At 49.5% G+C, this 25,212-nt stretch overlaps 2 protein-coding genes across 2 annotated transcripts in view; one reads left to right on the top strand and one right to left on the bottom strand.

The window, feature by feature from the left end:
• The first annotated feature begins 590 nt into the window (after window positions 1-590).
• On the top strand, window positions 591-3,968 carry HSD11B2 (hydroxysteroid 11-beta dehydrogenase 2). Its single transcript, XM_058034145.1, has 4 exons — window positions 591-921; window positions 1,192-1,377; window positions 1,974-2,111; window positions 2,587-3,968. Exons 1-4 carry the CDS (start codon window positions 591-593, stop codon window positions 2,946-2,948), a joined length of 1,017 nt encoding a protein of 338 aa, XP_057890128.1. The 3' UTR covers window positions 2,949-3,968.
• An 83-nt stretch (window positions 3,969-4,051) lies between these two features.
• ATP6V0D1 (ATPase H+ transporting V0 subunit d1) overlaps window positions 4,052-25,212 on the bottom strand; it is a 33,839-nt gene continuing 12,678 nt past the window's right edge. The window contains exons 3-8 of the mRNA XM_058034143.1: window positions 14,389-14,567; window positions 11,406-11,485; window positions 7,512-7,589; window positions 6,749-6,925; window positions 5,927-6,004; window positions 4,052-5,401 (exon numbers count right to left, since the gene is read on the bottom strand). Of these exons, the coding sequence (XP_057890126.1) occupies window positions 5,240-5,401; window positions 5,927-6,004; window positions 6,749-6,925; window positions 7,512-7,589; window positions 11,406-11,485; window positions 14,389-14,567 (754 nt within the window). The 3' untranslated portion in view covers window positions 4,052-5,239. The remainder of the gene's footprint in view (window positions 5,402-5,926; window positions 6,005-6,748; window positions 6,926-7,511; window positions 7,590-11,405; window positions 11,486-14,388; window positions 14,568-25,212) is intronic.

Here is a 25,212-nt window from a genome sequence, read left to right as displayed (position 1 = left end):
CCAGTCACCCCGATGGTGGCTCTGCAGGTGCCACTGTCACCTGTGGTGCCTCTGTTTGAGCAGGGATGGAGGAAATGAGGCTGGGACCGGGCATGGAGCACCAGTACTCTCCCGAGGGGTCCATCCCGTTTGGATGCTCCCTTGAAGGATGAAGGGTAACAGCAGCAGACCAGAATCCTTTTTTTTTCCCTCACCCTTTTTAATTCCCTCATGCCTCAGCCAGGCAAAGAGGTGCTCTGCCTCTTGATCACTTTCTGGGAGGCGAAAGGCATTCGGCAAAAGTCTCCCACGGAGCCTTATGGCAGCTATGAATGGTGCTTGATGGAGCTTTTAGAGGCTATTTTGAGGGCTGATGGCCCCGCATCGCTGCAGGACTCTGGACTGTTCGGTGCGTTGCTGGTGCCCGTGGATTTGCCTGCAGCTCGGGGGACGATGAGGCTGCAGATAAAGAGCGTTTTCTTTCTCCTGCAAGGAAGAGAAAACAGAGCAGCTCCATGACCTCCAAATGCCCCAGGGCAAGGTCACATCCTAGTGAGTCAGGAGCTACAGCAGGGTGTGGAGCCGAGGTGGTGCTCAGGCAAGGAAAACTGATGCTGGGGGGGATGTTTGGTTCCTGGGGTTGGAGAGGCAGAGCTAGGGGATCTTTGGAGGCTGGAGACAGACAGTGGGTGTCACTGGCCATTGCAAGGCTCTTCCCATCTCTTTCAGGATGTGACTCGGGCTTTGGGCAGGCAACAGCCAGGCACTTGGACATCATGGGCTTTCGGGTGTTTGCCAGCGTGCTGGACCTGCAGAGTCCTGGTGCCCAGGAGCTGCGCCAGAGCTGCTCATCGAGGCTGACGCTGCTGCAGATGGACCTGACCAAGACAGAGGACATCCAGCGCGTCCTGCAGCATATCCAGGCCCACACCAACAGCACAGGTAGGAGCTGCCTTTGGCAACCTCACAGAACCCCACAGAACTCCCTGGGACATCAGCCTGCAGCCAGCATGGCAGCAGCAAACCTCCATGTGTCTCCACGGGGGGCTGCATCCCTGCAGGCACCTGTGCCAACAGCCGTTGCCAAGCTCTCTTGTCCTGGGGCGCCCTACAATTCCCTTGCAGGACCCCCATCAGCCTGGGGAGCAGCTGGAAATCCCAGGGTGGGGCTTCCCCATTCAGGTCATCTCTTCAAGCATCTCATTCCCACAGGACTCTGGGGCCTGGTGAACAACGCTGGGTTCAATGACACCATCGCCGACGCTGAGCTCTCGCCGCTGGGCAAGTTCCGCACCTGCATGGAGGTGAACTTCTTTGGCTCCCTGGAGCTCACCAAGGGGCTGCTGCCCCTGCTCCGCTCTGCTGGTGGCCGCATTGTCACCGTGAGCAGCCCTGCAGGTGAGCAGCCTCCCTCCAGTGTAGCACCCTCAGCCCAGGCACAGCCTCAGCTTGAGCATCCCCATGGTGTGGTGCAATTCCCACCCCCAGGCGCTCCAACCTTCTCAGCCAGCTGGCTCCAGGAATATCCAGGATGAGCTGGCAGCACTGCTGAACCCCACAGCAGCCACCAACACAAGGAGACATGGGGGCTGGGGACAGTCAGCCTGGTCACAGGCAGCATGGGCAACCCAAGCCCAGCTGCCATGTCCCTCCATTGGGGATGACAGCCCCAGCTAGGGTGGGAAAATCAACTTCCCTTCCCCTGCCCTTTTTTTTGCCCATTAAAACACTCTAATCCTCCATTGGGGATGACATTCCCAAGCTTTAGCTGGACAGGGAGCAAAATCAATTTCCTCTTCCCTCACCACTTATTTTTCCCCCCATTAAAACATTCATTTGAAGCTATTTTCAGTTGTTTTGTCAGCAAAACAAACCCTAAGCCATTTCCTTAAGCAGGGGCCAGGAACACAGCCCTACACAAGCCCTGCCCTTTCCCCCCACTCCCCTCTGTCCCTGCTGGAGCAATGGCTCAGTCATTCTTTCACTCCTGCCAGGTGACATGCCCTTCCCCTGCCTGGCAGCCTACGGGGCCTCAAAGGCAGCCCTCAGCCTGGTCATGGACACCTTCCGCAGCGAGCTCCAGCCCTGGGGCATCAAAGTCAGCCTCATCCTGCCTGGCTACTACAAAACAGGTAAGAGGGTCAGTGCCTGCTCCTGTCTGTGCCTGTGGGCAAAGAACAGCTATCTCAGGGAGGCAGAAGATGGAGCAATTGGATGAGCAGTTGGTGGTGCAAGCATGCAGCTTCTGAGCATCTCCAGCCATACGGGGACAGTGGCTATGCTGTGGCCATTGGGCTCTTGATGGATTGAAACAGCATCAGGATCAAGTCCTTGACCAGTCCATAGCACTAGGACTGGTCAAAGCAGCTCAGTCATGTTTATGACAGCAGCATCCCCACTGCAGGCAGGGTCCAAGACCCCTGGTCCAGTCTCAGGCTAGCAAGAGCCACTATGGTGCTACTACTGTACTTCCCTCATGGCAATCTTTGCCAGGGTCTCAACTGGACCTTTCTGTGAGGCTGGAAGGTGACTGGGGCTGCTGGCACCCATGGCAAGGGGGCTGGAGTGGGGGGACCCACACAGCTCACAAGGACTGTTTCCTCGTAGGGACAACATGTGACCCTGCCTTCTGGAACCTGCACAAGCAGCAGCTGTTGGCCAGCCTGCCCCAGGAGCTGCTGCAGGCCTATGGCGAGGACTATGTGGAGGAGATCAACCAGCAGTTCATCCAGTTCATGAAGGTGGCGGTGGAGGACCTCAGCGCGGTGGTGAACAGCATCACAGAGGGGCTTCTGGCTGCCAACCCAGCCGTGCGCTACTACCCAGGGCAGGGCCTTGGGATCATGTATTTCATACACCGCTACCTGCCCTACTTTGTCCGAGACTTGTTCTTGAAAGGATTCTTCATCAACCCCAAGCTGCCCCGAGCCCTGCGGCGAGAGCACCACAAGGATGTGAAGAAGGCCTGACCTGGGCCTGCCCAGGGCCTTCTCCAGGGCTCTCCAGGCCCCTGAGTGCGTGCAGAGCCAAAGGCACCGCCCTCCTGCACCGTGGGGGAACAATCAGCACTAGACGTTTAAAACCAAATTTCTTTCCAAAATCAGGTAGATCTATTTTCTATTGTGCAAGAATCAACATTTTCTAGAGACCTTGGTTTTGTATTTTTTCTAACCATGTACCGTCCAAGAGGCCCATCCCTGCCTGACTCAGCAGCTCTGCACCACAGGCTGGGATGTACCTCCTCAGCTACCCACCACCTTCCTTACTGCTCTCAGAGCTGTTTGTCTCCATCCCCTCTTGGCTGGGTCAGGGCTGGGACCCTGTGGCCGCTGCCTCCCTGCCACTCATTACACACTCCACTCGCTCCTGACGAGTGCAGGGGCCAAGAACAGGCTGCCAGTGCTGCAGAGCTCTTCATGAGATGAACTATGTGATTGTCACTTTTTAAATAAATCCATTCTTGATATTCCAGCAGGCTCTGGCTGTCTCCTTCCACAGTGCAGTGCTGCAGTGCTGCTCAGGGATGCCCAGCCTGTGGGCAGAGCTAAGCTGGGTCATGGCTGGCACCGCACTGAGCACTGTGGCAGGAGCCTCACATGCAGCAGCAGGTGCCACAGGTACTCCCAGAAAAGGGCTCAGCCTGCCAGGAGGAATTTGTGCCTGTTCCCTGCTCCTCCCCAGCCCTATGCCAAAAGCTTTCTTTTGCTTTGCTCCGACTCTGTGGCCCTGCTGGGGCAAGGATGGCAGCGGTGACAGTGGCCCATGTGGACAGCCCCAGGCACCAGGGACAAACCATGCAGCTCCCTCACCTTATGGACCATTCCCATAAGGCTGCACCCCTTAGTTTAGCAGCCAGCTGCACCCACAGACCACACACTGTCCTGGCTTGGGCTGGAGGGAGTACTCTGGGCCTCATGGGGTGGCACCACGATTCTTGCGGTACAAACAAGTGTCCCAACTCACACAGGAGCCACACCAGGCTCCACCACCACAACCACCAGGTTCCCTGTGACTGATGGAGGCTCCACCTGGGGCTGTGGGAGCAGGTGCCCAAGTAAGCAGGAGAGCACAGTGCAGTAGGCAGATATTTATTGGTGTAGAGAGGAGGGGATCACAGGAAAACAAGCTGCAGAGGTGACCACAGCACAAGCTGGGACAGAGCCACTCTCCATTGATCCTTCCTCCCAGCAGCATCCAGCGTGTTTCCCTCCAGCAAGGCTTGTCTGCTGCCATTGCACATCTCCCAGAACTCAAGTGCAAGTAGGAGCTAGCCAGAACACAGTAGCAAAGAGCAGGGCTGCCACACCATGCCCAGGGCTTGGCTCCCACCCTAGACCACAGACAGGCAGGGCCTGGGACATCCCTGCCCCCACCAGGGTGACTAAGGCTGCTCTGTTCCCTGGCCAGCTGTGCCGTACAGCTCCATGGTAGTGCCAATCCACCCTCTCCAGGGGAGAAGCCTGGATGTCTACCCTGGAGGGGTGCAGGGGTCTACCAATATCTGCAGAGCCCAGAGAAGCCCCAGCTCTTGCATGGTTGTGTCAGTAAACTGCAAGCTGTGAGTCTGCACAGCTCTGAGGAAGGAGCTCAGCCAGCTTATGGAGCCCTGTCCAGGGCAGGGAGATTGATGAGAGCTGAATCTGCAGACAGTGAGGCTGCATGAGTGCAAACACTGCCAGAGTGGGAGGACTGTGCTCCACAAGCACTCTGGCTCTGCCCTCACATTCCCACAGGCTCCATTCCAGTCCTGGCCAGGGTTGCTTGGTCTCTCCCAGGTCAGGGTTCACTACAAGGGGATGCAGGGATTGCACAGCAGCATGGGGTACGCTACAAACCACAGTCTAACTACATCTCACAGGAACAACACTGAGTAGGAGACGTGCAGAGCACTGACAGAGGGCCCCCCAGCCATGGCAGACCTGGCCCATTCCTCTGCAGCAGTGGGACTCTCTCAGAGGCAGCCCCCCACAACTCTATGGGCATAAGCACACACAGCAATTAGTACAGGAACACTGTGACTACTGCATACACAACAGGAGACCCTCCTGCTGCACAGGGCTAAGCCTGGACCACTGGTCCCTCTGGACATCTCACAGCACACACAACTCCAGCCTTTGAATAATTTAACTAGCAACTGTACAGTTTCCTCATTTGATCCAGTTCCACAGATTGGACATCCCTGGAGTCTGGGCATGGGACAATTCAGGGAGTTAGGGATCTGTCCAGACTCCAGGGGTGGGAGGGTTGGACAGGAGCAGAGTTAGAAGATGGGAATGTAGTTGTCAATCTTGGTCCTGTGCCGCTGGGCGATGCACTCTGCGATCCACACGATGTTGCGGCACTCCTGCTCCTTCAGCTTCACGAAGGCGTAGAAGACTCCAAAGTGGAATTGGTTGAGGAAGGCCAGCTTGTTCAGCTTTACCTGGGGAAAGCCCAGAGGAGGACATGTCATTTGTTCACCTCAGATAGGAGGAGTTGGTCAAGGCAAGCATGCAGCTGCTTGGAAGGACCCATGACTTCCCAGCAGGCTGGAAGGCTCTGCACAGGTATCCTGCTCTGCATCTCTCTAGGTCCCTGGGAAAGCTCTAACCTGTAGCACATGGCTCAGGACAGACTGATATTTGAAGGGGGAAATATTTATAACTCAGGTACCATAAAAAGTCCTTATTTCCCACGTAATTACACTCTGGTTTTGCTATTGATGGACCAAATATCCATTAGCAGCCCCAAACATGCCTCCTCACACTGCTGGAATCTGTCTGGGTTAGACAACAGGCCAAGCACTATGCCAGCCCCCATTCTCATGCAGGAGCAGAGGGCAAGCATGCTTCTCCTTCCCCCAAATCCTGTTCAGCCACAGTGCTGCTGACAGGGCAGTACACCAGCTTCCTGACACCTGGAGCTTTGCAAATGGCACACGTCAAGAAGCATCTCAGGGCTCACTCACCTCGTGCTCAAAGAACCTGTCTTCAAGGGTTTTGTCTCCAGGGTTGCTGCCAGCCCCTTCAAATAGCAGCTTGTACTCCTGCAGGAAAGCATTACATGAGGATATACCCTGTACCCAAGTCCAGCAGCACTTGAGGGCCTCCTGTGTCACAGATACTCCAGCCACCCTGTCAAGTCAGAGGACAGAGAAACCAAGAGTCCTGTCCCTTCTCCAAAATGTACAGTTCTCATTGCTTCAAGCCACAGAAAAAGGGGCATCAGGTACAGACCCCCTCCACATACAGACTGGAGTGCTTGGGCCAGACCCCTGTGCCCACACACACAGGCTGCTCAGTAAAGGGACACTGAGCTCTCTGACTCCAAACAGGTCCACAGCCATGCACAAAGTGGCTTGAACACAGACAAATCCAAACGTGTCCTCCCAGGTCAGCAGCTCACCTTCAACTGAGCCAGAGCTCAAGGCTGGAAGTGGGGCAACACCACTTCTCACTGAAGATACATTTCCATTCCAAATCAGGCCAGGAGAGCCTGTCACTGCTGCCACATCAGCACTTCAAGGGTTTGGTGGTAAAGGCAGTCCCCACACCCTTGGACAGGGAACATTGTCTCCCAGTCACCCCTAAAATGACAGCCATGACTAAGAAGCCAACATGTCACATCTCAGGCAAGCCAAGTCCCGCCCAAGGAGAGCACAGGACCAACAGCATCAGAGAAGCATCTCTCCCCAGGCTGTCAAGTCACAGGTTTCCCCAGATCCCCAAGAAGCTCTGATGCAGAGCAGGTTCTTGTACCAATCCCCATGCCCTCACCCCAGAGCACTCACAGGGTAGTAGTCAGCAACATTTTTGACTTGCTCGTAGTCATCTGCCCTGGCCAGCTGAGCCAGGCCCTCAGGGTAGAGCTTGCCACAGTGTGGGAACAGCTTGGCTCGGTCCTCCTTGGACAGCTCAGTACCAAATGAGTTGATGGTGATAATGAAGGCCCTCCGGTCAGCTTCAAACTGTGGGAAGAGAGTGGCTCATGCTGGGATGCAGTATCTTTAGCAAAGGCTGGCAGCTATCAGTGCTGCTCTGCACACAGCCACATCAGGAGGGCAGCAGGAGGAGGCTCCTGGGATGTGTACAGCTCTCCAGTGCTCAGCTAGGGCAGGCTACAAGTGCAGGGTTCCAGTAAGCCCTATACCTGGGGCGCATTCAGGTGAGGAAATCCCCATCCCAGGAACAAGCCAAATGCTGTCCATGTCAAGGGGTGACTCTCACCTACTGCTCCTAAGTCCTGCACATCTCACAGTAAGCTTTGGCATGGAGACAAGCTGTGACTCCAACAGCTCTGGTAGCTCTCCTACACGTCACCCACATGAGAGAATGAAGATGCTGCCACAGAGGCAACTAATGTATCAGTACTTGGGGAACCAAAGTCATGCTCAGGCAGTGTTCCCCAGGGATCCCAGTGAGCAGGTCAAGTGGGCATGGGGATGCTGAGCATGAACTGGAGAATGTTTAACAACTGGCAGACAAGCTGGGCCTGAGCAGGGAGTGATGACCATCACAGTAATATCATCCAGCTACGGAAGTTTCCAGACCTACCTCCAGGATTGGGCACATGGCATCTGCTGTGGTACCTCCCAGAGTCTTGCAGAACTTGTAGAATGACTCCAGGTAAGCCTGGAAGAGAGAGGGGAGATGAGCATTCCTCCACACAGCTTCATCTACTCCCCCACAGGGCCCTTCAGCAGAGGACAGACAGCAGGCAGACTTTGCTCTCTTGCTCCCAGACGCTCTGTAACACAGCACAGGCACTCTGGCCCCATGTGAACTTGCCCACACAAGGACTGTGCTTTCCTCAGGAGCCAGAGACATGAAGGGTTGTGGTTGGGTTTGTTCAAGTGACTGCATGAGCTTACTGTGGGCAAGATCCCCAGGCAGCAAGGTTAAAGCCTATTTTTCTCCTTTGAGTCGCCTAACTCATTTTACTGAAGTCTCACGTGGTTTCCTGACCCTGCTCTGGCCTCCACAAATGTGCCAAGCCACACAACCATAGCTGCAAGACCTACACTCAGAAAGTAGCGCTGTGTAAGCAGAGTCCAGAGATGAGACAGGACATCTGTGAAAGAAAGCAGCCATTCTCTCCAATTCTCTTTTCACACTGCGGCCACTTGGTCTCTATCCCAAGTGAAGCACTGCAGAAATCATACAGCCAGGCACAGCTACACTGCCTCCAGGAAATCCTTAGTGGAGATGTTCTGTAATCCATCTGGAAGATGACTCTGTCTCCCAGGGGGAGCCTAAGAAGGCTGTGGATGGCTAAAAGTATCGTTCAGCAAAAATGTTCTCAGAAGAAGTGACCAAGTATTAAAACACCTCCTCAAGCAGAGTTCTGCAAGCAGAATCTGCAAAGGGATGGAATAAAAGGATGCTGAGACACCACAAATCTCTGCTTTATCACAACTACTCTAGGACTTAAGATGGACCAAGAATGTACAAGTTGGCTACCCTCAGCCTCTGCACCAGGAAAGCACCTGGATTACTGTGTTCTGTAAATATTTGTTACCACACAGTGCAAGAGGACAATGCTGGGTGAGCATCACTCATCAAAGAAAGCCTCTCCAGCATTTGCCACTGCTCAGGTGGAGGAGAGCACAGAGCAACAGTTGCAGAGTTACCACAGGAACAAGGACATAGATAATGGATGCCCTTTGAGGCTGACAGGAAAGGGAACATGGTGAAGAGATTCAGTCACTACCTCTGCCCTTATCAGAGCTCATGCACAAACCTAAGACTTTAGAAGCAAATACAGGTGAACCCCAATATCCAGCAGTGTATGGAAATCCAATATCACATACAACACAGAAACAGTCTGTAAACAGCTGCACTGGGTGCCCTTCCAGTGACAGCAACTGGAAGAAAAACTCCAACATCCTAAAGCCTTTACCCCAGGAACAGAGGTGTCTTTGCCTTTAATAATCCTCAATGGGTCTTCCCTTTCATGAACCCACCCTCTCTGCCTCCTGCCAGCCTCACCTGTCCTCAAATCTAGTCTGAAGACAGGCCTGTGGCCTGTCCATCCACAATGACTTTTCCAACGTCATCTGTGGATACCACCCTCCTCTGCCAGGTGAGGAACCCTAGGCTTTTCCTGCAGTTTTCTGTACAGAATCATCATACCCAAGCTTCTAAATGTGTCTGCCTTAGCATCATCTCCTGTTTTGCTGTTCATACTCTGATTAGTGGAATGAGATAGTGTCCAGGTCAAGCACACTTTACAGATGGATTCAGTAGCACAGTGATACTCATACAGTTCTTTTCTACTGTTAGGAATATGTTACCTTGTATAGAGACAATTGCTTAGGTCAATCATTAGCCAAGATTCCAATTAGTAGTAGGAAGGAACAAGGAGACCCTCACTATACAAGCAGAGTTGGGGCTCCCTCCTGGCCTCTCCCATACACCAGTCCACATTTACCCACACTGATTTGCCTGCTTTATTTTATTGTCCAGTTGCAAAGCTCCTTCAACTGGTTCCTACAAGAAAGTCACCAGCAAAGGCCAACAGTCAGCTGGCTTCACTTCAACAAGAGATGGAACAAAGGGAGTAAGCACTGAAGATAACAAGGCCAGCAATAAAGATAACAATGCCAGCACACTTCCATTGCAAGACTTGGCTGCTGACTGCACTCTACACTAAGCACTGACCATTTTTAACCTCTGTTCCCCATTTTAATCATATTTCCATTTGAGAACCTTCATTGCTAACAAGAAGCCTTTGTAATAGCCTTCCTCCTATGAATCCTGCTCAAACCTTCTGTCAACACACTCACAGATTTCTTAAAAGCCTCCAGTATGTCTGGGAGATAGCACTTCCCCTTACCATGTCAACTCCACACGAATGCAGGCATCTGTCCCAGGCCTGTTGTGCTTTTCAGAGGAACTCTCTGCAGATTTCAGACCTGATTTAATTTCCCTCATTTGCATTGTATTATGCATTTTCCAGTCCCTGGGGAGAGAGGTAGCTTCAAGTATTCTGTAGGCAGCAATTACCTTTTCCACTCCATCTCTGTGATTTGTTACGGACAGAGCCCCTGAACTCCCCAGGGGCTGCTCTTTAGCAAGAACCAGTGCCAGCACACACTGAGGCATTACAGGCACCTACATTTCCATTTGTGGGTAGGAAGAGCAGACTATAAAGCAGTATTGAGCCTCAAAAAGGATATGGGAAAGGACATGGCAGCTGGGATCTAAAGGGATACATCCCACCTCCCTCCCAGCCAGTTTTCCCTGTGCCCACTCTGCTGCCTGCCTTCCCCCTCCTGCTTCACATTGAGACCTGTGCCCTGCAAGGCTCTGGTGTTTATGCACACAGGTGTCCCTCCCTGTTACAGCAAAGACCAGTACACGCCAGAGGCCACAGGCAGCTGGGCATGACTGCTGACGCGCCGCTCCTTTTCCCTCCCTTTGCCTCCTTCCCTTCACGCCTGACCTGCTCTCTGCCTCTCCAAACAGGCCATAGCTTTCTTGGGAAGAAGAGGTCATACTGACTGCAGGCTGGATGTGACCAGCCAAAACAAGATTGACAGATAAAATCTGCATCCCACCCCTGATCCAGAGAGCAGAGATGGAGCGATAGCCACAGCCTGCACATAAACACACGCTTCAACACTGCCAGCTAAAACCAGACAGAGCCTGCAGAGGAGATGACAGTCAGGACAAGGAGATCCTTAGCCCCCTCCACATCTCCCTGCCAATACTCTCCCCAGCTTGCATCTTTCACACTGCTCTACCAAGAACATCTAACCCTAATCACAGCCACAGAAGGCTTGAGCAGACAGTGGCAAGGTCTTTGCGAAGGGCTCAAAACAAGGAGCGAAGCCGATGGGAGTCTCCTTCAACCAAGTTTAAGTTTAGTCACTGTGAATGCAGTTAACTGCACCTCTGAACCCATGTGGTAAGGGAGCAGGCTTCTCCTGCCTGCCTAGGGCATGAGTAAATTCAAAGACACAACCTCTGCAAAATCTCTTGTACAGACTCCTGAGAAAATCCCCTCTGCCTAGCTCTGGTGCCCTGACTCAGCAGAGCTGTGTGATCAGATGTCAGGCCCCTCCAGGAGTGTTATCTTTACTTTCCAATGGATGCAAGGAGGTTTTGGCCATGTTTAATCACCACATCAGGAATAAATAGGGAAGTTTACATTTCCTTCCTGTCTCAGGAAGGAGAGGGCACTAGGACAAGAGGCAATAAGCAGAAACTGATGCACAGAACTTCCACCTGAATATGAGGAAGAATCTTCTTACTGTGTGGAAGACCATGCACTGGAACTGTTTGCCCAGCAAGGGTGTGGAGCCTCCCTCACTAGAGATATTCCAGAACCATCTGGACACAATCCTGTGCTGTGGGATAGCCCTACTTGAGCAGGGATGTTGAACCAGATGACCCACTGTGGTCCTTTCCAATCAAACCCATTCTGCAACTCTGTGACTCATTTACCTTATACAGCGTGTTTCGAATTATTTCAATATTCATTTCATCCAGGTCCTGTTCAGATATGCAGTCTTGGAAGAAAGCAGCTGAAACAGAGCCAGAGACAGAGTTAGCATTGCCCTAACCAGAGCCATGCTCAGCATTTTCCAGACTCCTCAACAATACCAGGCAGAAGCACATCCTGTGTTGAGCTTGTCCCTCCTAGGCCTGGCCCTTATTTTCAGCAGCCAAATTGTTATGACTCAAAACCTCAGGCTCCACCATGGTCCCTTAGGCCATAATAATTTTTGGGGTTCTCTTATGAAAATCTTTCTTTACCTCTTAGTCCCATGGTTTTATTCTCAGCAGAAATTCTCAGCTCTTGCCCCCAGCATCAGTGATAGAGAAGCCTGTATTTAAACATAAGCAGTCCCCAAATTGATCCCAGATGCAGGCACTTGGAGGTGACAAGGCAGCTTTGAACTGCCTGCTACAGCACTGCAGGAGTGCTTAAGCACCTGTGAGACAGCAGCCAGTGAAACACAAGGAGCTGATGCTTCTCCCTCCTACAATATCTTAGTGGGGATTAAGGTATGATGATGCCATAGCTCGTATTGCCCATGACACTGGTCATGGTTGGAGTCAGGAGTTGTTTCTCCTGGTCAAGTCTATCAGTCTCATTTTCCACTTCTTCCAAGGGCTTTTATTTCTCTAGCTGAAAGTTAGTAACAGGAGACAGAATAAATTACTAGGACTTGGTAGGATGCTCAGCCCTACATACTTTGCCAGAGTATCCCTGGGAGGGAGTTGGAGAAGTTGTTGCCACCTAAAGAACACAGATTTCAGGTCAAACAGGTGCTGCAAGCTGCAGATCTAGAGTCTTGTACATCTACAGTGTAAATGTAAATGAGTGGTACAATAAAACCCATTGACAGGACTTCCTGACTTCAACTCTCACTCAGTAACCAACTTTGCTGAATTTGCTACAAAGAGAAATCTGATCTGTCTCAGCTTACACAGTGCAGCTGTGGGTAACAGACACCACAGCCATGCTGAGAACTGACCAGTGCTCTGCTCTGTGCAACAAACCAGCTGCAATGCAGGCTCACACCTCTGGCCTGCACCACTTTTATAGCATGAGCTGCTTGGAAGGACAGCAGCCACAGTGTGGGTCTGGAGGGTCCTGAACAGAGGTTAACCTCTGCAGAAGTTTCCTTGCAGCACCAGAGCACAATGCCACGTGTCCGGGGGAACGCTGCTCCCGACGGTTGGCAAAAATGCAAACAGAGTGTGCCAGGATTGGTTTTTACTGCAGGATGTGCTGGCCAGCCTGGAGAGCTAAGCAGTGGCTACTTCAGAGTAGCTGAGGAATGAGTACACAGCTATTTCAGTTCTTGGCCCTCCAATATCCCAAATTAAGCTTACAGCCCTGTTAACCTATGAAAGCCATTTGGGGTTAGGCATTCCCACCAAGCCACGTAGCTACTCAAGTCCTTTTAGGAGATAGAGCTGCTGTTTCTTTGCGTGTGGTCACTGGAAAGAGTGCAAGTTAAACAACTGAAGCCTGCATGCCTGCTTGTTTAGGCAACACAGCTACTCCCCATGTTCCCCTGCTGAAGAAATGCCACACTGGTTGGTACACAGCCCCAAGGGCATGGCCAGGGCAAAGGTCTGGAGAAGCTAGCCCAGGCAGGGCTGGAGCAGGAGAAACCAACTCATGGACAAGTACATGAAAGCAAGAGGCAAAGACCCTCAATTGCCAGCCATGGTGTCCAGAAGCACCTCAACACTGACATGGGGCATTTTCACTCCATATTCTGCTGGAAGCTTTAAGGTGTCTGAGAGATAATATCTCTGAAATACTCTGTTCCATCTTCTTACCAAAATGGGAAGGTTCCCACTTACTTGTGAGGAGGATTTTCTTCCCACACATCATCCCCACAGTGGGCTCAACTCAGCTGCATGCAGAGCCTCAGTTCTCCTGCTCTGTTGTTGCCCTGCCTTGCAACCCAGATCTCCTGAAGCAGGTTCTCCCTTCTTTACTGGGCACAAGTCATTTTTCCATGATGACTGCTTCATTTGCCCCATTATAACAGAGCATTTACAAAAGCACTTTCAGTTCCAAAGCCAACTATTTCTATCAAAGACAGCATGATGACTTAGAGTGTTTTCTTCTTTCTAGCAACCCCAAAAGAATGACTAATCACTGACTCAGGCACATCTCATTACGTTTTTGCCCACAGATGCTAAACTAGAAAGTCACCTGTGACTACCTCCCCTACTACTGCAAAGACTTCCATATTTTCTCCAGAACCACTTCCTACACCTTTTATCTTTAAAGAGCAGATCTATCTGACTAGCTCTTCATGAGATACTTGGTTTTAGCATTATGTGCCTCCTAAACAAGCCTGTAGACTTGAGACAATGTACCTCAGTTCAGGATGCTGGTATACAATGAGTTTTAAATAGCTTTTGGAGATTTTTTTTGTTTTGCTGTCGTTGTTTGGGTTTGTTTTTTATTTATATAAAGGGCTTTTATTCAAATAGTGCTAATTTTAGTAGTCCCAGAACAAGACTGGGCATGCGCAGATCTCTGTAATTATCTATAAAAACTGCATACAAGAAATTACCCAGTGGTCCAACTAAAAGTGCTAGAAATCAAGTGATTCATTCCAGCAGAAGACCCAACAGCCTTTCACTAAGGAGATTAAAGGCCTGGCTCACAAAAACCAAACTGTCTAGGATCTTGCCCTACCACTGTGATGGCCTGGACACTGATTGAAGGGCACAGAGAGGTAGCTGTCCTCCAGAGGAAAAGATAGCATAGGACAGACATAAACCTGAACTCAAGCCCAGTCACCAAAGCAGTACAGCCACAGCTGTGCATTACCCACCACTTTGTCTTCCTGGAGTACAACTTAGGCTTAGCTGGAGATAGTCAGACTGGGGGAGAAAGGGACATCTGTTCCACCATGGACAGCTGGGAGGTATTTTGAACAGCTCCACTCACCCAGGGGAGTGTCCACCAAGATTGCATTGTAAAGCTCTGCAGGTGTCTGAGCAATGTTCACAGCTTCCATCTGCTCAAAACTTCCCAGAGGATGGCATTTGGGCACCAGCTCGGAGATGGAACGCTGGTGCAGAGTCCCGGTGATCAGCAGAATGACATTGTCAATCATGTAGCTGTACCTGGAGGAATGAAAGAGGGAGACTGAAACAATACATACAACATGAAACCCAGCAACAGGCACACATCATCTCCTCGTGAACATCTCCAGAAAGATGCACACTTCCCACAAAGAAGTACTAAGGCACCTCCTTAGCATCTGTTTGTCATGCCAGCCTAGGAGAAGGCAGTCAGGCATAATCCCAGGCTGTGATTTATGCCACAGCTGAACCACACCATCTGGGTACCACCTACCACTGAAGAGCATTAGACTGGAACTGACTTCTGGAGGTCTCTGGCCCCATACCCTGCTATGAGCACGGCCAGCTCTAACTGCTCAGGCAAAAAGACTTTTGAGTGTTCATATGAACTTTGAATTACTTGCAAGGATGTGTTTATCACAACCTCCCTGGGGCTCTGCTTCAACATCCAGACACACTTGCCATGAAAAGGCTTTCCCTAACATTCCCCCATGGTCATTTGTCTACTGTCTCTCATTCTAACCCCACACACCTCCAAGAGGAGCCTGGCTCCTGTTTCAGTGCCAGCAACACTGCTCCATCTTGCCAAGTGAAAGGAGGAAGGGTCACATTTCTGCCGCCTCACTCCATTCCAACAACAACAGGACTGGCAGCTTTGGCACAACCTTCACTCACACCCTCAAGAAACTACACACAAGGTTTTTCACACCTTACACCAAAAGCTACAAACTTCTTTGCATTAGCCCAAGTTATGACACCCCAAACAAAGTTCTCCACTTATGTTGTTCAGGATTAGCAGATTCAGTCTTTGGCACTGCAGCAATGGGACATTCAATCTGGAATCACAGTACCTGGCATAAGTTCCACCAACACAAGCCCTCCGTAGCCCTCCTCTCCAATATGTCTATTTTCCTCCTGCACAGAGGAGCTGAGAGCTGGGCACAGCATGCCAGGTGAGGCCTCCCCTGAGCAGAGGAGAACGAACACCTCCCAGTACTCCCAGTCCAGCCAGAGAACAGAGACACAGCTAGCCTGAAGACTGGGAACACACGAAAGGCTGGTAGCCTTCTCCAATAGAAGGTCCAAGCAAGGGATCAAGGCATCACATAAATATCAGGTGTCCCCAGCAAGAACAGCAGCGACAGTCTAGGCATCTCCACCACCAGCTAAGCCACAAGCCAACCAAGCTGAGAACTTGATAAACATCAAGTGAGATGAGGGGTTTTTTTAGTCAGCAGAAGTTGTTTTTGCACATATCCCTGAGCAGCACAGAGAAGAGGCACAGATGCTCAAGAGCAGGGTATGTGGCATTTTGCACTCCCTTGATCGCACTCCTAGAACTCTAAAAAATTAGATGATGGAAAAGACCTGAAGAAGCTCCTTGGCAGGAGCTGCTTCAAAACAAATGAGATCAGGCCTGAACTAGAATGGCAAAAGGAGCTATGCACATCTGGAGTTGTAGAGAGTCATGCTTCTCACAGGTACTTGAGTACTGAAGAAAGGGAACTTAAGGCCAGCATCCTGGGACAGAGGTGAAGACAGGCATGGCAAGGCTCTGGTGATGTTTGACAGATACACTGGGATGCTGCTGGTCTTTGCATTTCCAAGCTAACAAAGAACACAGTGCAGACCAGCTTCCCTTTAACCACATCAAAGGCAGGTAAGAGCCAGTTAAAGGCAGATTTTGCTAGTTTTTATTAGATGGGCTGATTGCCTCTCAAATATGCTCAAAGGGCATGTCCATGAAAACATCAAATCCACACCTTAGTTCCTCAAACAGGCACTGCTTTTTTCTCTCTACACTGCAAGGCTGAGTAATGCACCTCCTGGCCCTGTGATTTTGCAGAGAGCCCTTCTGTTTTCACAGCCTGCCTTTCCTGGTTCAATCTAGAACCAGGGCAATCAGCACAAGCTTCATGTACTAGGAAACCTCCTTTTGCCCTTTAATCTGCAAGGTCATTATCTTCCCTCCTGCTTGTACAGCTCTCACCATGGAGATGACTGCAATCTCCAGGACAGCAAGAAGGGCCTGTTTATGAGAACTGAGGTAAGTCTCCTGCAGTAAGCAGCTGGTTCCTGGTAAATAAAAGCATCTGCACCCTAACACAGATGCTTCTCCATGAGGTGCACCAGAACGAGGATACAGAAGATCATTTCCCAGCTCCACCATCTGCCCTCAACAATGCAAGTTTCCTTAGTGCAACACAGTAGCTTTAAGACCACGGCCAGCACTTCTCTCAACAAAGCAAGGCAACAATGCACAACCAGACCAAATTTGTTATTTTAACTCAGCCTACAGTGAAGGAATAGGTAAGGAAATACAGTCATGTATGGCAGCACACCTCCTTCCTATCTCCAGTTTACTACAGTTACCACTCTCCACAAGATATTTGCAAGGAGCCTGGCCAATGTCAACTGTACACAAAAGGAACTGAGGAGAAGTGTCTGGAGCCCTACTGCCCTCAGTCTTCAGAGCAGCTCACTGGAGTCCCACCAGGCTCATTCATGCCTTCCCAGTCTAGCTCAGCACAAAAGCTACAGCCAGGTTTTGGGAGAGCTGCCAAAATCTGAGTCTCTTCACACATGGAAGCTCCTGCTTTTGGACTGATGGTCTCAGGAAAGACAACCCAGCTGGCTTCCAGTGCCAGACAGCAAAGCATGGCCATCCCTGTTTAATTGATACCCCTTAACTTGACTGTTTCCTCATCCTTCAGGGAGGTCTGGGAAATGCACAGTCCATAGCCCAAATGCCAAGGAAGCACTAACTGTTTTAAAGATTACTTCACCTCCTTAAATCTTGAGATCAAAGAATTCATCCCTGTAGGAAGAGTCAATCTGTGTGAGACAGAAGGGGAATTCTCATTCAAATTTCTCTCCTGAAAGCATTTCAAACCTTCACAACAACAAGGCAAATATGGCAGGACAAAGGTCCTCTTGTACCTGTTAAGGCCAGGCAGACACCAGCAGCACTACCTAACCCCTCACAATAGCTCCATTTACTTCAAGCAAGGCCAAACCATCCTCATTCACATTCAGTCCCTACTTCATCCCAATAAAACCAGTCACAGCTTAGCCACTCATGGCTACAGAACAAGTCTTCCAGTGGCAGGGCAGCTGGAAAAGCCTCTTCTCATCTGTGGAAGGGGCAACAGTCACATTGCTGGGTCAGGTTTCAACAAGGCCCCATCTGCCTCCATCACCAAAGCTGTCCCAAGACCACAGCAGAGGTCTTGGCTATGCTGGCATTTCCTCCCAGGCCCAAAGAAATAGATTAAGTACAGCAGCAGCAGTGTTTCTAAGAACCCCCAACTACTTGTGTAATAGAGCAACTTTTGTTGTCATCTTCTTCATCTCCTATAAAGTTCTGACCAGCTACAAATGTTTCAGCTGTCATGGTTAATGCCTGCTCAGAGCCCTCCAAGAGCATTTTAACCTTCTCTAGCTCTCAGTGCAGCTAATAAGAGGACCATGTTCTGGACACATAAGAAAACAGAAGTAGTTTGTCACTTGCAACACCATGAAGCCTTACTTCAGCCCACTTGGATGGCCTCTGCACAGCAAAACTCTCCTGCACACAAAGGTGTTTTACCTGCTTTGAGCTGCCTTCTGCTCACCTGGGGACATGGGCACAAAACCAGCCAGAGTTTGACATGCACAGTTACACCAGGCATAACTCTTCCTGTCACTCACTGAGCAGAGGTGTCACAAATTCCAGAAACTCACATTCACAGAAATACAATTTTAGTCAGTACTGAGAAGTGTTAGCAACATCTCACAGGAGAGTATAATTACTTATTAAGGGACCAAAAAGAGTCAGCAACCATAGAAATATCCTCAGCATCACCCACAACAGGGCAGAGACAATGATTTACAGCTTCCTGAAGTCTGAGACAACTGGAGCCCCTATCTTAGCTCCTCCAGTGATTCCCACTGCAGAACAATGTACATTGGGTGACACTCAGATAACAAGAACAAAGTCAGGCTAGGGTATGCCTAGAGAAGCCAAAAGAGAGGCACTGGTGGGGGAAACCTCCCCTCCAGCAGCAGCAGGCCAGAGTCCATTCTCACTGCTGGTTTTGGGAGGTATGGTCTCAGGCAGACACAGCAGAGAACCCTCACAGAGAAGAGGGGAGAGCCAGCCCCCAGGAGCTAAATCCTGACAGTCACCCATGGGTAGCTATGGAGCAGAATCAAGCAGGAGTAGAACACAAGTACTTTGACAATGTATGTTTTCTCCTTCTGGCATTACTTAAGTACAGACAGACACTGATAAATGAGATATGCAAGAAAGACTTCAGTGGCCCACTGAATATTCAGAAAGGTTGTTTTAGCATGGGAGCACATGAAATGCATGAGCACTCATCATATGGGGCATTTACAATTTGGCCTCAAGGCACTCAGGCAGAGCCCTGCAAGGCAGTGACCCCAAAACAGTTACAGCTTCTCCCTCCTCCACTTACTTATCTCATCTAATCATAAAGAATCATTGTCCTACAGCAGATAGGTTGGTCTTTTATTGCCTTCTGTTCCAGGATACTAAAAAAACCGTTAACAATACTGCAAGTAGTCACAAAGCATGACTAATGATGGAATATTGCATGACCTGAGATTCTCAGGGATCCTCCAAAAGTAAAGCCAAAACTGTAGCTCCAACAGCTGCTCTGCAAGGGATCATGAGGACAGCCCTCCATGTCACAGCCAACAGACAGCAGTGGGCCAATGCAGAGGTGCAAAGCAGGGGTTTTGTCGGGATGGGTTAAGATATTGCCTTGCTCAGGCAGCTTCAATGCTTTCCAAAACCAGCATTAGACATTAACTCAGACTACTCTGAGCAAGGCCAAAGTTCCTATGTGACTGCATTGGGCAGTTACTCAGATTACTATAGAAGCATGAATTTATTTTGGGATGAAAAAGGAAAATTTCCAGTGGGATCAGAGTAGTGCTCTGGACTCGGCATGAATTCCAGAGACAGCTTTAAAAGATAATGAAGTTGTTTTGACTATAGTCACTTGAGCATCTACTGCTTCCTCTTGCAGCTCATTCAGTTCACACACTCAGGGGGTGTTGGGAGAAGTAACTTAGGGAAAAACTTTCAGGCTGTTTTGCTGCTGCTTCCTTGGGTTTGTGCATAAATACACAGATCCATCTATATCCCACTGGATACTGTGCTGGTACACAGAGCCACTTGTCACACCTCTCTCAAGCTCCAAATGTTAAGCAGCCACAGGGGAAAGCAACACACAGACTTCAAAGCCCAAAAGAGCAGTGGCTGACACTAAGAATAGTGCCAACAGCTGAGATGTTTGTATCTGTGGGGTCAGCTTAAGATCATTAGTAAATAACTGCACAGATGTCCTGATCTGGAAAGGAGAGGAATGTTGCACATCAGGAAGATCTCAGTGTCTCACTGAGACTTGTTTGAGTAACAGACAATGGATGTGAACAGAGTCAAATCCTTTAATCAGTTTTTCAGCTCACATTAGAACAGGTCAGATCAGCAGCAGTTCAACCTCTCATCTATGTGCAGCTGAAGCTCAGACAGTCCAGGGAACAGCAGGAGCAGATGCAGTGTGTGATGATCTCTGCTCAAAGTGTCCTTGCTGATCTTTTCCTACCTTTGCACACTGTCCTTCCTAGAGTCACACCAATACAAACCATACCCAAGTGCTACACTCATGAACCTGCCAGAGAGAAAGCTGAGAATTTCATGGTTGCCACCACAAACCAAGGGCCCTCAGCCAGGAAGTGGGTGCTCTGCTAAACTTAGATCAGCAAGACCATTTGAGAGCAAAGAGTTATAACTTCACAGTGCTACAGAGCCTGTGGCAGCCTTTCAAAACCAAGTATCCAGGAATGTTCTCAGCATTAATCTAAATTTAGCTGTATCTCCACATGATTTTCACCATCCTCTAGTCTAGGTCTCTAGGGATACTGACCTCAGTTTTCCACTGGTATCATCTGTTAACTTACATGCAGGGATACAGTGTTGGCTGCATTGAAGATTAATGAGAAAAAAGCTGCAAGAAATACTTTTAATTTTAAGGCTTTGTGAATTTGACTGAGTGTTCCTGATGTGTGTTTCCTCTTGAAACATCAGGGAATGTTTTGAGCACCTTGCAGCCTGGTGCAGGAATCTCTGATTACCTAAACTCGATGTCTCAAACTTTGAGAAACACAAGGCTGATCTGCAAAGCTGAGCCCTGGCACCCTGCACCATGTTGAACAGAACTTGAGCCCTAATTAAATTTTAAATATTGACCAAAACCATGTAATCATGCTGCTTTCCCAGGGATCAGCTGTAGAAGTCAAATTTCCATAAAGTTTTTCTTATCTTACCTGTAAAGCACAAACCCCACAACATTTCATGGATATAAAATAAGAGGAAAGGCTGCACTGTTCACATTATGCCCCAAACTGTCTCTAGTAGCTAAGAAACCTGAATGAGTTTAGAGGGCTAAAAGCCTTTACCTGCTCCTCAGTGAATGTGTGGTCTGAGCAATGTGCAGAACATCTCTGTGCATGCAGACCTGCTGCCAGCAGAAGCCAAGAAAATTCATCATCCCACCTGACATGCAGTAAACCACAGGAGGCAGACACAAGATTTAGCTCAACCTCTAAATATCGTGGTACTTATTCAAAGCTCCACACAAGTGTTTGCTAGACTTCAAACCAGCTTACAGAATGGACCTGGGAGAGGGGACTAGGACCCAGGATACCCCCAGGAAGCCTTCAGAAGCAGTGCTCTTGGCCTTCAGACCTTTTCTGGCTGAACTTGCCAGTCTAGAGTATTGGGTGAGGCAAATCAATGGAAAGGTAAAAGGAAAACAAAAGCTGCTAAGGTCAAGCATGAAAGACCTTGGGAATGGTTTCAGTAGAAGAATGAAGCATGTTACATGTAAACAGAATTGCTTAGTGAGTGCACGCTCAGCTGAAGGCACTGCACATGGGTTTTCTTCTGGAAAAGCTGCAGTCACACAATTTATTTGAGCAGCATTGATAACCTCCTCATACACACCCTTTCCTTCTTGTTTTATGCCTCTAACAGACATTCTCCTCAGCCTGTTGAGGAAAAGACTGCAAGAAGGAGCAGGGAGGAAGTACAAGGACTGCTCCTGCCAACTGCAGACTCACCACAGAAACTCAGCTTTAAACAAAGCCCAAGAAGATACAGAAGTCCACACATTGCCTGTGGATGACACCACATGAGCTTGGATGATAGCCAGGGGCAACAAATTCTCACCTAATCACCCAGAGCCTGCATGCTAGAGCCCCTTCTCAGACCCTGCAGAGTTTCACTGAAGTCTTCCTTTAGTGACACACAGGTTGAAATCTGGAGCTCATCACTCACTTTTTGAGCATCTTTACTGCCACCAGTAACATTTTGTTAGCTTTTCTGATCACTACCACTGCTCACTGTTTGCCAGGCACTGTGGTAACACACTGTGAAGAACAGTAGCAGAAAGTTAGGTTGTTCCCATTCAAATCCACTGGCCAAATGAAAAGTTTTTCAGACATCAGGAAAAAAAAAAAGGCAGCATTTTAATGTAATATACAGTGAAACACACCTTTCAAAAATTCCCTTTCTAATGAGGGCACCTGAAGTCACACCATGACCCCACAGTCACCACCATGCAACCCAGTCCATCATCACAGACATTGGTTCTGGGAAACCAGCATGAGATCAGCATCCTTTGGGAATGCAGGTGAGCAGATGCAGCTCTGATGCCACCATCCAGAGGACACAAATCTCTGATCATTTCCAGACCATTAGCTATGCCCTCTAATTTTGAATATTGCATAATCCCTCCAAGAACTTGGCTTATCAGTTCAACTTTGCACTCCCTGCAAACACGGAAGCTGTTTGTCAGAAACCTGTGCTGCTTTACCAAAACAATCTCTGCCAGAAAAGGCTCTTAAACCTTTTATTGCAGAATCCCCAGCCACTACAGTAATTTTTGCTTCCTAACCTCACTGCCACCAAGGAACCTGACTGAAATAGTACAATGTAATTTTAAAGGCAGCAGCATTAGGAAACATCCTTCAGATTGTTGGACTTGTCACAATGAACTACACCTAAAGCATTTGAAGGGTTTTTTCCTTCTGCAGGAAAGGATTTCAAAGGGATGCAGTCATATTTTGTAACCTCCACAGTTATGCCAGGATGCAAACTCCAGTACATTTAGAATGAAGACAGACAACTTCCTATTCCAGAGAAGATTAGTGCTCTTCAGCTTAAGTAGCCATTGAAAAATTTGGCTCCAGAAAAACCACTGCTGCAAAATTCAAATTGAATTCAAAGTTGTGCAGCAGCAACTAGATCTATTCAGTGCAGGGGGGAGGCAGAGCAGGACTGGGTCAGGGAGAAGGTAACAGAGGGAAGTGTCAGTGAAGAAAAGGCACACACAAGGGGGAAAGGTACATGCAGCCTCATCAAAAACACATCTTGTGACCACAAAAACATACTGAAAGCCAAGTTCCCAGCTGCATCCTCAGGGCAAAAAAAGAACCTGGTTCCCAGCCCTTGCAGGCTGGTAAGATAAAGATAAAAGGTGCTCTAGTCTGTCCTCTAGATGACAGGCCTGACCACAGATTTGGAAGATGTATTCACACCCAGCTTGCCCCTAGCCCTCACTCCCATGGCACACTCAGTGCCCACAGCTGCCAGCAGCTCCCCCACTGAAGACAAGACCAAACTCTTCCCTGCCCATCAGTTTGGTGAGGGCTCAGGGGGCCCAACAGCTGCCAGGACCTTGACACTGGTGTGCTGCAAAGCCAGAGCTCCCAGAGCAGGGAAGAGACTGCTGAAGAAATGGGGAGGGGAAAAAAAAACCCAAAACAAACCCCAAACAAAAAACCCACACACAACAAAAACCAAACAAACCAACCCAAAAAACCCACTAAACCCTTTTCCCTGCCACTGGAAAAAGATTAAAGCTGACAATCTGAACAGGCTACATCAGGCTGGAGTCAGGATTCTTTATCATTATGTTGCTCCTATCTAAACCATATTCAGGAACACTGGAAGGAAGGAGAGACAGGCCATGGCACCATGTCAGGCTAACACAAAGAACAAAGCCTGTACAGAAAGGCAAGGCAGCACATCACTAAGAAGAACCTAAAACCCACTTCCATCCCACAAGTCAATATGTGCTTGTTGAATTCAGGAAGTGGCTTTTGCTGCTTCAAGAACACTTAATACCTGTTTGTTGCTGCCCTACAGAACATCATTGCATTCCCCCAGCTGAACAGTCCATTGTTTGTGTTGGAGCAGAGATGTTAACAAGACAATTTGTGCCTATCACTCAGAACCTACTGTGGCTGGCTGAAAGACATGGGGAAGCAGCAGCAGACTTCCAGCAGGGAGCTGCGTGGCAAGATGCAGAGCTAGCAGGTGTGTTATGGACACTGCAGCAGCTCAGCAAGCTGAGCTTTCTGCTTGCAGTGGCAGAGGCTGCCAGCTACAGCCACCACTTGAAAAAACAAATTGAGGAAGTTGGCTGATTTCCCTTATTTTGGTACTAAGAACACAACACTTGCCACAGAAGAGTTCCTGAAGAGAACCAGAGCCAGGAAAGAGTCAGTGTGGTGCCAGGAGAGGAGCACAACAGGACAAAAAAAAAAAAAAAAAAAAAAAAAAAAAAAAAAAAAAAAAATCAGTGTCAGCAAATGACTTGGGGAACAAAGACTTTACTTTGGGGTTGCTGCCTAGCTGCGTTCTGGGGTCAGTTTTGTTCTTGTGCTTTTAAACACTGTCCTTTCTCCTGTGCTCGGACAGAGGTGAACTCCTGCCCACCTGGCCAGGTGAACACGCTCACCCAGGCTGGCTGCGCACCTGGGGACAGGAAGGACGGCGCTGGAGTGCCACCTTCCGGCGAGCACCCGGCAGCGCGGCCTCCCCTCCCTGAGCCGGGCACGGAGCGCGCACCCTCTGCCCCAGAGCCCCGCACTGCCCCCATTGCTGCTTCCTTCCCGGCCTCCTTACGGCACGGGCTGCTTCAAAGAGACGAGTGAAGTGACACGGTATCATTCCACCGGGGACAAACGGCATGGCTCCTGGCAGGCTGGTGCTGGGGCCACAGGAGACAAGGACACAGCAGCTCCCACAGTCAGACATGTCCCCAGATCTCAGCCATGTGTCCTGAGTCAGGTCAGAGCATCCTCAAAAAACAAGCACAACAGTCACCCGATGATCCACTCAAAACTACCTCAAAGGTTCAGCAGGACATTCAGGAAGGAGAAAGCTTGATTGTTTTTTAAGTGCTTGATCCAGCTCCTGGCATCAGCCATGCACAGCATGGCCACTACCAAGGAGTGTTAAGAGGCCCCAGTGGGCCCATCCTGTGTGAGGTTATCCAGGAGTCCTGAGAAGCCAAAAAGGTAAGTACATGCAAAGACATCCAAGCAGCAATGAGCTTCAAAGCTGAACTGGACACGCTACAAAACATTTCCTTCCAATTTGAGCCAGACACACCTCCTACAATCCCACTCAATTTAAAAAATCTCTGTTTACAACTCAGAAGAGGTCTCAGTGAACTCAAGCTTTCCAGCCCTGCTCAAACTTTCCACATTTTTCTGCTATTTTTTATTTCACTTCAGCCTGGATACTATTAGCACACAGATACATCCAGTTGAGTACAATTTCTTCTTCTCACCACCTGGTGCCTCAATTGCCTTGAGCTGTCCACCA

The sequence above is a fragment of the Melospiza georgiana genome, chromosome 14, assembly GCF_028018845.1.
Source record: "Melospiza georgiana isolate bMelGeo1 chromosome 14, bMelGeo1.pri, whole genome shotgun sequence".
Classification (NCBI taxonomy): Eukaryota; Metazoa; Chordata; class Aves; order Passeriformes; family Passerellidae; genus Melospiza; species Melospiza georgiana.
This window is presented reverse-complemented; position numbering and strand designations above follow the sequence as displayed.

What these genes read in the sequence shown, in the direction of transcription:
- HSD11B2 (XM_058034145.1), top strand. Translation starts at nt 591, where the DNA reads ATGCTGGGGGGGATGTTTGGTTCCTGGGGTTGGAGAGGCAGAGCTAGG. An exon ending in CACCGTGAGCAGCCCTGCAG is followed by an intron (nt 1,378 to 1,973) that starts GTGAGCAGCCTC and finishes CACTCCTGCCAG; the next exon opens with GTGACATGCCCTTCCCCTGC. An exon ending in GCCTGGCTACTACAAAACAG is followed by an intron (nt 2,112 to 2,586) that starts GTAAGAGGGTCA and finishes GTTTCCTCGTAG; the next exon opens with GGACAACATGTGACCCTGCC.